The following is a 14,444-nucleotide window of genomic DNA, read 5'->3' on the forward strand; positions in this document are numbered from 1 at the left end:
CCAGTAGCATGAGCATCCCCATCTACTCCACAGAGTATGATGATGAGGTAGGTGTTGTCATAGTGATGGTATGACCAGTAGCATGAGCATCCCCATCTACTCCACAGAGTATGATGATGAGGTAGGTGTTGCCATAGTGATAGTATGACCAGTAGCATGAGCATCCCCATCTACTCCACAGAGTATGATGATGAGGTAGGTGTTGCCATAGTGATAGTTTGACCATCAGCTTCAGAGAGTACGGCAATGAAGCAGGTGTTGTCATTGTGATGTTTTCAATCTCTGTTCCAAAGAGTATGATGATGAGGCAGTTCATTGCGTATGCAATGGCAGCATTGGAATCCTCATTTGGTTGTGTCTAGAACATTTGTACCTGAAAGTCAAATTCAAGATATTTGGCAAAAGCAGGCTTTGAATGTTGTTGCAGTTCTTTACTTCTATGCATTTCTAACTGATTTTCAGCTTGGAAGACTTGTCTCCCTTGTCCATTATTTTCCTACCACCATAGGTATTGTGGTAATGCCTGACAAAGACAACTGCTATGTTCTGCAATCAGAAATGACTTTGTCAGCTATCCCAATTACAGTATGTTCATATTTAAACATGCTGATTAAGATAAAGCAGTTCATTGTCCTGTTACCCTTGAAGATCGGGGTTAGAATAGGTCTTCAGCGACCCATGCTTCTTGTAAGAGGCGACTAACGGGATTGGGTGGTCAGGCTCGCTGACTACTTGACACATGTCATCGTATCCCAATTGCGTAGAACAATGCTCATGCTGTTGATCCCTGGATTGTCTGGTCCAAACTTGAATTTTTACAAACCACCGTCATATAGCTGGAATATTGCTGAGTGCGGCGTTGAATAAACCAGAAATCATTGTCCTGTTGACCTACACATCCAGACTGGTCATGTTTGTGTCACTCATTATGATCGTCATACTCACTGACTCCTTCCTGTTTTCAGGAGGACAAGCCTACAAGGAGGCTCCTGGATGACACACAGGATATTGGTGCACTTGGCTATGAAGTAAGTTGGCTCACAAGGCCATGTTGGTTTGGTTTCTACTTGACCACTCAAACTTAATCAGTACAGTCTTCACACTGGTCTGCGGGCTCGAAACAATTAAATTGTGCTGAGGACATGTAAAACTCCAATGATGGTCGTCCTCAATGATTAGTAACCTTTCAGGTCTGTATTTCTGACCCAGTTGGGGCAGTGGGATAGCTCTGTGGTTAAAGCGTGTGCTCGTCACACTGAAGACCCGGGTTCGATTCCCCACATGGGTACTATGTGTGAAGCCCATTTGTGGTGTCCCCCACAGTGTTATTGCTGGAAAATTGCTAAAAGCGGCATAAAAATAAACTCACTCACTCTGACCCAGTTGTCAGTGCTTCAATCTTTGTATGAATTGGAACTGAATAAAGCTGACAGAAAATGTGAACTTAGTAAACACTCATGTCATGTTTAAGCAGGAATAGCTACCAATTTGAAAATACTTGTAAAATAAGGTTTACACTAGTCCTCTGGATGAAATGTTGATAAGGTTGATTTGCTGAGGCTGTCTATTATATATCTTGACATTTAGAAGCTGTGGTATCGCTTACACTGATGGGCTCATTCTCATTTAGTGTACTACATAAATAATAATATATGCTGGCTAGATCCAAAATGCTTAAGGGTATCTACACTGTCTGTAGTCTGATTGACCAGGGTACATTTCTTTGTAGTAAAAGGGACATTGTAGCATCACCATGGTCACATGCTTGATGAAGCTAATGATATCTGAACTGAACGTTATTAAGAATATAGAAAAGAAACAAAAAGATGTTCCATGATCATGTTCATTAAAGTCAATTTAGTTTTACGCCACTTTTAGCAATATTCCAGCAATATCACACATTGTACCCATGTGGGGAATCGAACCTGGGCCTTCGGTGTGACGAGTGAACACTGTAACCAGTAGGCTACCACACTGCCCCCCATGTTCATTAAAACTGTTGCACATGCAGAATGACAACTCAGTTACTGAGTATGCTTTCTTTCAACAGGAATGAAACGTTTTATCATGCTTACTGTATGATGTATCTGTACATTTGTAAAATGTCATTGTGTACATTTAAAACTTTCATCATCATATCAAATGTCAAAAATTGGCATGTTCATTTGAAGCTTATTTAAACAGTTCTATTTTTCTTGTGCTTTAGGGCGGTGGGGTAGCCTAGTGGTTAAAGCGTTGGCTCGTCACGCCGAAGACCTGGGTTCGATTTCCCACATGGGCACAATGTGTTAAGCCCATTTCTGGTGTCCCCCGCCGTGATATTGCTGGAATATTGCTAAAAGCGGCGTAAAACTAAACTCAGTCAGTCAGTCTTGTGTTTTACAGGAATCTGATCCGGGGAGTGTGCAGGATCGAGCTCCCATCAAGATAGAGACGGACAGTGACAGTGATGACTACCAGAAGGATGTTGTAAGTAGCTTTTGCTGCCGCTACTCGTTGTACACAACTGCTCTGATTTTTTTCTGCATTGCTGTCATCAGTTGTGTATGGTTCATATATGTTTCAGAATTACCAATATCATGAGTTTCTTTACATATCCCTAAAAAAACAACATCACCTTTGATAAATCCAGATATCAACAATAGTCTAGATACAGCTCTTCTCCATGTATGTCAGTAATTGAGTGATTTAGTTTTTAACACTGCTTTAAAAAGTACTCAGGTTACATGATACTTGGTCTGGTGAATGTGGGAAGAGAGCCTGGAGTGTAACAGACCTCAGAATTTGACCACTATAGCGAAACCCATGAGCATGGGTATGGGGCTGACTAACTAGAAACATGTTCAGGACAAACCGGTATTCGAACCCCTGTGTGTGTATGTTTGTAGTTCTCATGTGTTTGAACATGGAGTCAACATGACATAAATACAAAACATTAGGTTACAGTGAATCAATTGTCAGACATTTATTCAGAAGTATTGAAGTTTGAATCATAGTGATTTTCCTCAGCCGTAGGTACTTTGACACAATATAATAGTATGAAGCAGGATGTGTGGTAGTGGGCAGGTGCAGATGAACATCTTGTGATGAATTTATTATGGTTGGATACCCCAAGTTTCTCACACTTGAGTTTACATGGGTGTTAATTTATCATGTAGATCACGAGAAAGCCATGCTTGCAATAAGGGACAGTACAGATGGGGTTCAGGCACTCACAGTGTATGGGCAGGCTGACTGTGTGTGATCCAACCTCTGCCTGTGCATGTCTGGCCCAGAGCTGATTATAGTACATCATGATATATAACTGCTGTCTGTGGCATAAACATGGTACACTTACTCCTACTCAAGTGTTCTGCTTCCTGCCTTCCAGGACTTCTTCATCAACAGCAAGCTGAGTGAGCAGCTGATGGACATCGAGACGATGGACCCCGTAATGAGGAAGTCGCTAGAGAAGGTGAGACATGTATGATATAGTACATCATTGGAAGGCAGGGCTTGTGTCAGGCAGTGGGGGTGACAACCCAAGGGACATAATACTTCCTCCAAATTTCCTTTAAGAATCTGGGCACTTCTTCTTGAAGATTTAGGCTATGTAACACTACTCCATGCTATCATTATTTGTCAATTTATTATTCTGGATGTTGTTATTCTTAACTCTAACTTCGTTTAAAGTAACTTTCCTGATGCATTTTTGATGAGTTAAGCTGCTTCAGATTCAGTACTATGGAGTGCACAGATTTGTGAAAATTTTTATCCTGAATTTTAATTTTTGAACTGTTCATCATGACCATTGAAGTGTAACTGTATGTCAATAACTGTACATGAGATCTGTCCAGTATAAAAGGGTTCTAAGTTAATCAATGACCACATCTGAATGACACAGGACCTAGCCTTCCATCAACAGTTGTTTCAGTAAGCTCCTCTAGATGACATTTAACCAGCTGTCTGTTACCCTCATGTATCAAATACATACCTGCATGTATCAAGTCAGACATATAGAAAGATTGCTATACATATTCTTGCCTATAGCAGTTTTCACCCTAGCTCTTCATAAATATAGCTTGTGATTTTGGATAAGAGTTCAACATACTGTGAGTTACAAGTGTCTGGAGCGAGGTGTATTGGGACTTAGTTTTTTTAGGGTGGACATAATTATTTAGCTCATAAAATCTCATAAACCTTGGTATTAACATACGTAACCATGTATGTCAGCAACCATATGTTACTAATAATAAGTATTTGCCAAGTGCGGCATTAAACAAACAAGCAAATCCTCTGTTAATTATCAGGTTGGTATTTGCCTTGATTACAGTGTATGAACCGTTAATGTTGAACCTGCCATGGTTATTTCAGCAAATAGTTACACTGATGTATTGACTTTCTCAGTTGTATCCAGGAAGCAGATACCAGGTACGGTGTGTCCTGCTAACTTGTCTCATCACAAGCACGGTCTTATGGTTTTCGCAATCTGGTTTCTTGCAAGGCTAATCCAAACACCTTCATCTTGACAGTTTATTTTGATCTCATTTGAACTTGAAGCATTTCTTCCAGTTTCTTATGTTCCTAGGATTAGGATTTACAGCACCCTTCCCATGTGTTTAGATTCAGTCGTGCCCCGTTTATCCGAACCTCAGATATTCGGAAAACTCGCCTTCCGAATGAAAATTCCTCAAAACGAATTCACAATGTTGTAAAATTACTCACATATCCGGAAATCCGTTTTTCGTAACCGGACGGTCATTTTCACATACAAAACGCTAAATTATATGCATTTTTTTCTCGTATATCCGGATGGCTGAGCACCTGTCAGTATGTTCACACACACATTTTACCGAGTGGCCTTGCGTTCCCTAACATAAAAGAAGTCGGCAGTCTCTGAAGCGTGAGAGGATTAACTACCTGTAATAAGCAAGGTGACACTGAGTTAATTTTGAGTTGTGATTGCCAAGGCAAGACGTCCCCGTTGTTTTGGTAGTGACTTTAATCCGGAAGTTAGGTACAGGAATAATGTGAACGCGTGGATGACATCAGAACTGATTTGTGATTGGTTGCTAGCATTTGACAGACAGATGCATGTACAGGCATGTACGTCTGAGACATGTACGTCTGAGGTCTATTATGTTCGTTTCTTTGTATGTCTTTTTACATACGGTCCGTGGTTCAGATATCCGGAAATTCGTTTATCAGGACAATTTAAAAAAAAAACATAAGTATCCGGTTAAACGGGACACGACTGTATATGTATATACAGCTCACTTGACTGGATGTCGAGTGGGTTTATGTCATGGTGCATCGTCAGTTTACCATCTGTCAGTTTGTCAGGGGGTCCCCTGCCGTGATTTTGCTGGAATATTGCTACAAGCGGTGTCAAACCATACTCACTCACTCTGTTTGTCAGGTCTAATCGCAATCAGATTTAAAAGATCTCTGCACACTTTTCATCATTTTTTTCACTAGCTCGTGTGCCTTTGTGGCTGTGAGTAGAACCATGTAGAGAAGATAAGTAGATTGTTGAGCCCTCTGCATAAGCACTTAATGCTGTATTATTGCATGGTTTCATAATGTTTGTTCAGTGGAAACTTTATTTTGGGGTATTTACCCTTGTAGGACCTGTTTTTGTCTTATATGATATGCCAGAAAAATGAAAAGAAACGGTATGATACTTTGTGGATGACACCTTTATTATTTGATGATACAATGTGTCGGTATAGATTCCTATACCATTGTGAAGATAGAATGACTATTAATGACTTATAAAGAAGCTCTCATCCATAAGAATCACACCTTTTCTTATTATTCATCAACTTCTAAAATGCCAATCACACAGAAAAGTAAAAGTGAGCTATGGAGCCTTGTGGGTCTGTTTCGAGAAATATAATGATATGAAGTGTAAATATTTTAGTGTTACGGAGTTTAGCGAAATGTCATGTAGCTGTATCTGTGATGAAGATGATTATGTATTGGTGCGTCATTAGAATCATCATCCCCCAGGTGTTGCCCTGCCCATGTTTCACAGCTTGCCCTCTCTCCAGCTACAACAAGCCTCCCAACATGTTCCCCACCTCTGCGCTTCAGGAACATATATTCTGCTTCATAAGAACGATTCGTTTAAGTTAATGTTTATGGATTTATTTTCCAAAGCAAACCTACCTGTACTCTACAAAGGGACTAGTGAATTGATTGGTCACAGTTGGGCATGGGTGTGGATTGTGGTGGGACAATTGGCAATCTTAGATGACTACATTGGTACAGCCGATTTATTGTCAGAAATACCCACCACAGAAAAACTTCAGTAGAAAGATGTCTAAACTGCATTTGAAAAGTCTGAAAGACCTTTTAATTTCCCCCCAACCCCAACAAGCATACAACCTGTTCAGACTTGATAAGGTCACATGTAGATCTGGGGAAGGAAGGAGGTGAGCATGTCAGAGTTACCTGCCCTTGGTTATATCCTACACTTGATTACTGATGCTGGCTGCCTTCTCAGGTCTTTGCAATAACCACTGTAATAGCTGTATGAATACCACGGAGTGTGTTTGGCTTGGTGGTGACATGGACACTTGCACAGAGTGCTGTGACTGCTTGAGGAGCCCTTTGAGGGAATGAATGAGAGCACAAAACATTAACAGTAGATTAACAATATAGCACCAGAGGGTTAACATCTACAGATTATCCATGTAATAAGAATACATTAGCAATGGATGCTGAAGACTTGGTGGTGGCTGGCAGCCCCTGATGTGTTACTACAATAAATGTGCTACTTGGATGTCAACTGTAATTTGTTGTATATGATTTATTAATTAAGATACTATACTGGACAAAATAAGTTAGGGATATTGGCATTTTTACGATTGATATTTTATCAGTGTGTCAATGAATAAATAAATCATTATTCATAATTTCAAAATTTACATATATCCCTAACTATTTTTGTCCAGTATATTATATTTGGGGGTTGATACTGATAAGGTAATTTGGGCCTAGTCATATAACAGAAATACTGACAAGTGCAGTGTTAAAAACAAACATAATTAGGATGAACTTGGGCTACAGGGGTGTTTGCTTAACCTTGTGTTTTACAGTTGTCAGGATACATCTCTATGAAAGTTAGCAGCACATTTTTGTGATACAAATACTAAGGAGCTGCCAGAATGATAATATTAATTCATATGCTGCATGTGATAGGTACTAAATCACGGTCATCTGGTAAGATGATGGATGTAGTCACTGGTCTGGTTAGCCAGTGGCACCACATTTTGTTTGCAGAGTTGCATCCCTTTGTTGTGTCAGGATCCACTAGTGGGTTTCACTCCAGGATTGTGATCCTTGTTCTTTTTATCTCCAGCCATATTCCAGGTTTTCATCAGAGTGGTCATTGATAACTGGCTACACTGATTGAGGGGGAATTTTATTTGAATTTATGTGCAAGTTATATTTTGAGGGAAGTGCTGCAAAACAACCCTCAAACAAGGTATATTACTTATTTATGTATTATGTGGAGTTTTTACTTCTGTGAATGAGTTAAGTCTAAACATATGGCACATTTCTCATAGTGTTATTTAATGCAAAGAAATATGGAATTTGTCTGTGTAAGATAGACATGGCAGACGCCCTGCTGGCTTTCTGTATTTAGATTGTGAAATAAACCTTTCATTTGTAAATAGTCTAGTTTTCCATTTTTGTGAAACATCTGTTAATGGTTATTGCACATAGTTTTCATGTCATGAGTGTGTATTCTTTTATGAATTGTATCTAGGAGTGTTTTGGTTGTCATTTAAACCTTCAAAGTAACCTGATGTTTTTTAGATGGATATGTTGTCACAGCCAGAGAGTAACCATGACAACAGAGTTATAACATTGACAATAGGTTCTCATTGTATTTGCACTGGCTGTTTTGTATGCCAGTGAACATGCCCCTAAGACAGGAGTAGTATGGGTGCAAAGATGTATGTGCCAAGAAATCTTTCACAATTTGTTGTGTTTCAGTATACCAATCTTGTTTTTTTTTATGAGAAGTGTGATGATATTTGACTGAGCTCATTATAACATTATAAGCACCGAGTGTGGCTCCCTGTGTTGTTGATCTGTAGTGCTATTCTTCATATTTGATTAGGTCTCAAGGAATCTGTCCTCATAGTAAGAGGCAGGGTACTAATGGATGGGACAGTGGCTTGAGGATTGTGTGTCATCCTACCCTCATCGTACCCTGATGGAGTGGATCGTTGCTCACAATGTCAATCACTTGATTGCTTGGTCCAGACTTGATTACCTACAGGGCATGACACGTGAAGGTCTGGGTTAGAATTCACCTTCAGTAACCCATGCTTGTCGCAAGATGCTACTCACGGGATCAGGTGGTCAGGCTCACTGACTTGGTTGACACATGTCATCGGTTCCCAATTGCACAGATCGATGCTCATGCTGTTGATCATTGGATTGTCTGGTCCAGACTCGATTATTTACAGACCGCCCCTATATAGCTCGAATATTGCTGAGTGTGGCGTAAAACTAAACTAACTCAATCACCTACAGGGCAATGACATATAGCTGGAATATTGCTTGTTGAACTGATATGCTGTTGTTGATCTTTGAGTGTGATGGTATTATTGATCTTCGTGTCAGATGGTTCTGTTGATCCTCGAGTGTAATGGTTCTGTTGATCCTCGAGTGTAATGGTTCTGTTGATCCTTGTGTGTGATGCTGTGGTTGATCCTTGTGTGTGATGGTATTATTGAGACTCATGTACAATGGTTCTGTTGATCCTTTTGTGCGATGCTGTGGCTGAACCTTGTATATAGTGATACTATATGATAGTCATGTGTAATGCCGTGATTGGTCCTACAGGACATCGAGCTGACATCGTCTCTCAAGTCCACGGCCAGAGAGAGTCCTCTGGAAGATGACAGGAAGAAAATGGCAGACATGGCAGCTTCTGCTGCAGACAGGTCAGTTTCACCAGTGGCTTCATGGCTCCTTTTGTGCATTCCTTTGGCCCCTTGTGGGCTCCTGTACTGCTTAACAGATCCCCAGTCTCACTTTTAGTAGGACTTTATTGAGGATCAGATGGTTACAATGGGTGACTGTGTGGCATAATGATCACTCTATTCAAAACCAGATTTTGCTTACTGTTGATTGTAAGCAGTCTTCACTCACATAGTACTGCAGGATGTCCATATAACTATCCTATCCCCTTTTGAGAACCTTAAGAAGTTCATATCTTGAAAAGTGTGACAATTGAGTCCTTATTAGCTAATATCAGGGTATGAAATAAGCCAAAAACTCAACCAGACATCAGGGCTGGTAACTTCAAAATGTTACCAGCCCAAAATGGATTTAACCAGATCAGACAATCCAAAGAAAATAATCAATTCATATTTAGTCAGTGCTTTGAGCTTGCGATGCGATAGTTCAATGTTCAAACAGTAATTGTAAAGTGTAAATGTAACGCTCAATTTGAAGAATAGATTTCAAGATATGTTTCATTTGCTCAGATGTATGGAATATGTTATCTAACATTTTTTACCAGACCATCGGGCTGGCTAGCTGTAAATTTAGACCGTCCGTCAGAAATCTAGCCTGTCTCGGGCGATCGGACGGGCCTTATTTCATACACTGCTTTATCTGATGTGTTGGAATTTGATTGGTGTAGCATTAATTAATAACCCATTTTGACATGTTATTTTAAGGTGTTGGACTTGTCCCTGGCTTTTAATAGTTACCTGGTTGAGATTATGCTGTTGTCCCCTTAAAGTCATGGTGGTATTGTTCATGTTGTCAGACGTCTGGTGAAAGACGAGGAACACAAGGTGCAGACGGCAAATGACCGGGCTATCAATGACATGAAGCGACGCATGGAGAAAGAGCTAGAAAATGCCAAGCTGGAGCTGTTGGAGGTCAGTAACCAGCGAGTAGGTCACAGAGACCTCAGCATCATTACACAATATATAGACAGGCTTATCTTAATCACTTCACTCTGGTGAAGATTTGGTCATTATGACAAGCTGATTGATAAGCATCACATATTCACCATGATTGGGCAGTTAAGCTGTTAAAGCATCTCACACCAGCTTCGACTGCCCTCATAGGCACACTGTATGAAGCCAGTTTTAGGTATCCCAACATGATATGGCTGCAATAGTGCTGAAGTCAAGAGTGAAACCCTACTCATACAGGGTTTCCATACAACTGTTGACATTTTGCATTACTCTATTCAAAAACGTCTGACATGGTATCAGCTATCACACATATTTCACTAAATATACCCTGAATACTGTTGAAACCCAACTCACTCACTTTGTGAAGACAGACAACAGACACAGATGTCTGTACGGGCCATGGTGTGTTCCAGGACAAGGATGCCCGGCTGCGGAAGCTGAAGGCGGAGATCCGACGGGAGCAGGAGGAAGAGGAGAGGAAGCTGAGAGATGAGAAAGAGGAGAGCATCAAGTGAGTCCTGCTGTCTTTGTCACATAGATGACACCAGCAACGTTTGGTTTGATGTCACTAGAGAGGCTAGCACCAAGTAGAACAAGTAGGCAAGCTGAGCAGGAGTTTGATTTCTATCATGAGTTGAACCTGTAATGCTGCTAGTTGTGAAGGATTTGTAAAATTTCCTGATTCTTTTAAGATCTCGCTATAAGCATTTTGAATGCCTTCTTCACATTGTATATATCGTTTCTAATAATTTGATTTGTTTATTACAGTTACTTTATTGGTAAAGGATATTAAAGTCTTTATTGAACATACATTGTGGGTGACAGTAACTGTGTATGTTGTTTTTGTCAGTTGATGTGCTTGATTAACACTGACACTAGATGCTCTAAAGGTAGTTCTAGAGGTTTTCACTGCAGGAGGTAGTCTTAGAGATTTTCACTCAGAGACATTAATGTTTTTCTTCTGATTACTTTGCGTGCTTAGGACTGATGTGTGTAGTTTTATCTTCAGTAGTGTCTCATGTCATAGTGACTAAGCATACAACACATGCATTTGATGATTTCTTCATGATAGACAGATCATCAAGTATCATTATTTCAATAAGTTCAAGGTATACGCCCTCCCATCTCAGTCATTCATTTATTCTATCATCATGATCATGTACAAGATGTGCCATTGTATTTCATCCTGTTTTTGAGCATGTTGGGTGAAACCATTCTTTTTTAATCTGTATGAAAGTTCCCGAACAAGCTTTTAACTGACACTATGATTTGTGAAATGCCCCCCAAAATGTTCCATTTGCTTAAAAGAAATTTACGCTAAATTTTGTCTATTCAAGATATAAGGAAAAGAAGAGAAATGAAAAATGCAAAAAATTTGTTAGTATCATTGAAGACACAACATGACTGATATTTGCCAGAAATTCATAACATAGAGGCACCATCCATGCATCGTAATACTCCATGATGTAATACTGACTAGTGAGAAGTGGGCCTATGCTGGACGTTAGTGTAAGTTGTCATGTGAGCGCCCCCTACACTCATGTGCTTCTCTCTCCGTGGAGGCCATGTTAGACTGGCCGAGTCGCTGCTGCAGGCACAGGCTGAGCAGGAGCGCGAGGACCTGAAGGATGCCACGAGAAAGTGACCTTAGTGATCTCCGGGAAGAGTGTGAGAGAAAGAAACAAGAAGAGGAAAAGAAACTGCGGTAGGCCAGCATGCAGGATGAGGGCGGACGTTTCATGCTTTGAACATAATCATTCCTTCTGACTTTCATTTTCCGCTCATTCATTCAGTATTTGTGGTCCCTGTTTCTTTCTTTTATATCTGGTGTGTTTCGTTTCTTTGATGTATTTCTTTGCTGTTTTATTCTGACTCCATAATGTTTGAATTTGTTGATAACATTTTTGTAGAAAAAGTTTCGATCTCAGAAATTGCACAAACTAAACTAACATGCTTTTATGTTCTTAATGATGTTTATGTAATTTCTCGACCTTTTTTGTAAGTATTGTGTCTTTTGTTCAATTTGTTTTGATTTTTTTTTCTGAGTTTATGGTTGTTTTGGTTCCCACTTATACATACTTTTGTGCACATAATTGTCATATTCTTTTTCAGTATTGTTTGTTCGATAACTGAGTGTTTTGCTTTAGAACCACAACTTTTGTTAACACTTTGACAAGCAAGAATAGGTGAAGTAATACCCAGCTTTTATGATCGCTGTATGTGAGCTTTCATGACAAATCAGTGCTTATTATAGTCTGTACATCAGTCTCAGACTGGACGAGTTTCACAACAAGTTTGTGATGTAAATATAGCATTAACCTCCTTTATTATCATATGAGAACTGGCTTCCAGTTTTAACACGCTAGCATTACTGATATTAGCGATGATAGTCTAGGCTATGGTCTTGAAATAACACCAGACATGGTGTGTAGATTACCAGTTATGTGTTTCTCCACAACAGGGAGGAGATGCAGCTTGCTCTACAGAGACTCCGTGAGGAGGTGAAGTCACTACAGGCGGAGGAACAGGATAAGCTGGAGGAGGAGAAGGCTAAGGCCCTGGATAAACTCCACTCACAGGTACGCTTCAGTCCGATAGACTGGAAGAGTATTCAAATCTTGAATTTCTGAGTGAAATCTTTGTGTTTACTAAGACGCTACAAATATGCCTGCTGAGTAGAACTCTGGAAAGACAGCTTGTGTCACCCATACTGTTTCATAAAAGCATTGTGTAGAATGATTCTGCCATTACTCAGAGACAAATAGTTGGGAAGAACTGATACTGGAATTACCTTTGAGAGTTAAGTCCTTAGTCCTCCAGAATCTGATGATCACAGGTTAAATTGTAGACTTGCCATTAGTATGATTCTTAGTTTCTCAGCACAGTACTTGTGCTTGTGGTTTTCACAGGGATGGAAAACATTGAGGGTTGTCTGATGTTTGAGCGGTTCAAATCACTTTCCAAGCCACATCATGTTTCTGTGTTGTACAATTGAAATGTTTTTCAAGCAGCATGAAAACTAAATTGATTCTCTCAAATATATGCAAGAAAAAGTATTTTTAACTGTAAAAATTTGATCATATATACGACAAAGTTTTAGTTGAATACTTGTCCTGAATTGGTTGAGAAGGTGTAGTCACTGGCTGGAGATGCACAGCATGGTGATGTTTGCAGGTGGACATTGCATTGTCCAGCGAGAGGGAGAAGCTGGAGGCAGAGCGCAGCAGGAAGATGGAGAAGATGAGGTCTAAGCATGCCCAGGAACTGGAGGACCTCGAGAATGATCTGGAGAGGAAGCACAAGGCCAAGGTCGATGACCTTAGGTCTGACCTGCAAGAGAAACATTCAAGGGTTGGTAGTTACTAAATGTGTGTTTAACTCTTTTTCTCTTATGACAGTTCAAATGCAGCACACTATGCTGATGTCTTGTGTAGGTCAGTGGTTAAAAGTTATGCTTTCAGTCAAATAGTTCTGGGTGACAACTTTGTTACCTGTTAAGGACTCACAATCACATGACAGTCAGTGTTTGAAATTAAGTATAAAGAATGAAACTGCCATTGATAATGTTACAGCTACGCGATGAAGACAGTGTTTTGATTAAAATACTATGCCCCAACTCAACTCGACTCACTTATTTTCACCACTGATATTGAGATGATTCCAGAAATTAGGTTGAATTGTAGATTAGATTTAGTAGCTTTAGTTATTGGTGACTATTGATGCAGGCGATGAGTGAGATGAAGATGGAGGTGAAAGCGGCTCCAGACGGAGCAGAGCGAGCAGCAGGAGCAGGAGCTAGAGGCAGCCCAGAAGAGGCAGAGGACCATCAACGACATGGAGAAAGGGGTCTGTACACAACTGCATCTAACCATGCACTAGTCATAAGGCTGTTTAGATTAATATTGCCTGTTTATGAGATTGGGGAGAAAATTATCAACGTTTCTTAAAAGCATCTGAAACCCATAACCGAGGATACTAAATGTGAGATGTAGAGGGTGTGGTTCTGCTTGCAGCTGGATGAGGTTCTGGCGGAGAGGAGGCAGGAGATGAAGGAGAACCAGAAGAAGAGACTGGAGAAGTTGAGGAAGGATCATGAGGAAGAGCTAAGGAAGATGCAAGAGGAATACAAGAACATGGTAAAATGGGAGACATGGCTGTGGTGGACTGCAATTATGCTATGTCAGATATGTAAATAGGGATTCAGTCTGTTTGGGGTTCTCTAGAAAACATGTATATGGAAATGGGTATATTCTGAGATGAGTATCCTGTTTTGTTTATCCAGTAATGAGTAACCTGTGATGAGTATCGTGCATTGTGTATTCAGTATTGAGTATTCAGTGTTGAGTATCCAGTATTGAGTATTGAGTATCCAGTGTTGTTTTTCCAGTATTGAGTTTTTAAGTATTGAGTTATCTATTTTGAGTATCCAGTGTTGAGTATCCAGTATTGAGTATTGAGTATTGAGTATTGTGTATCCAGTGTTGTTTATCCAGTTTTGGGTATCCAGTG

At 40.0% G+C, this 14,444-nt stretch overlaps 1 protein-coding gene across 1 annotated transcript in view; it reads left to right on the forward strand.

Annotated features, from left to right (window-relative positions):
- The window catches only part of LOC124292463 (centrosomal protein of 164 kDa-like), a 54,195-nt gene that overhangs the window by 16,423 nt on the left and 23,328 nt on the right, over window positions 1-14,444 (forward strand). Inside the window, 13 exon segments of the mRNA XM_046729552.1 lie at window positions 966-1,028; window positions 2,386-2,469; window positions 3,371-3,454; window positions 4,387-4,410; window positions 8,845-8,945; window positions 9,779-9,893; window positions 10,349-10,446; window positions 11,508-11,525; window positions 11,563-11,640; window positions 12,397-12,514; window positions 13,110-13,293; window positions 13,669-13,781; window positions 13,949-14,071. Of these exon segments, the coding sequence (XP_046585508.1) occupies window positions 966-1,028; window positions 2,386-2,469; window positions 3,371-3,454; window positions 4,387-4,410; window positions 8,845-8,945; window positions 9,779-9,893; window positions 10,349-10,446; window positions 11,508-11,525; window positions 11,563-11,640; window positions 12,397-12,514; window positions 13,110-13,293; window positions 13,669-13,781; window positions 13,949-14,071 (1,203 nt within the window).

The sequence above is a fragment of the Haliotis rubra genome, unplaced genomic scaffold (assembly GCF_003918875.1).
Source record: "Haliotis rubra isolate DU_JTF1 unplaced genomic scaffold, ASM391887v1 Scf519, whole genome shotgun sequence".
Classification (NCBI taxonomy): Eukaryota; Metazoa; Mollusca; class Gastropoda; order Lepetellida; family Haliotidae; genus Haliotis; species Haliotis rubra.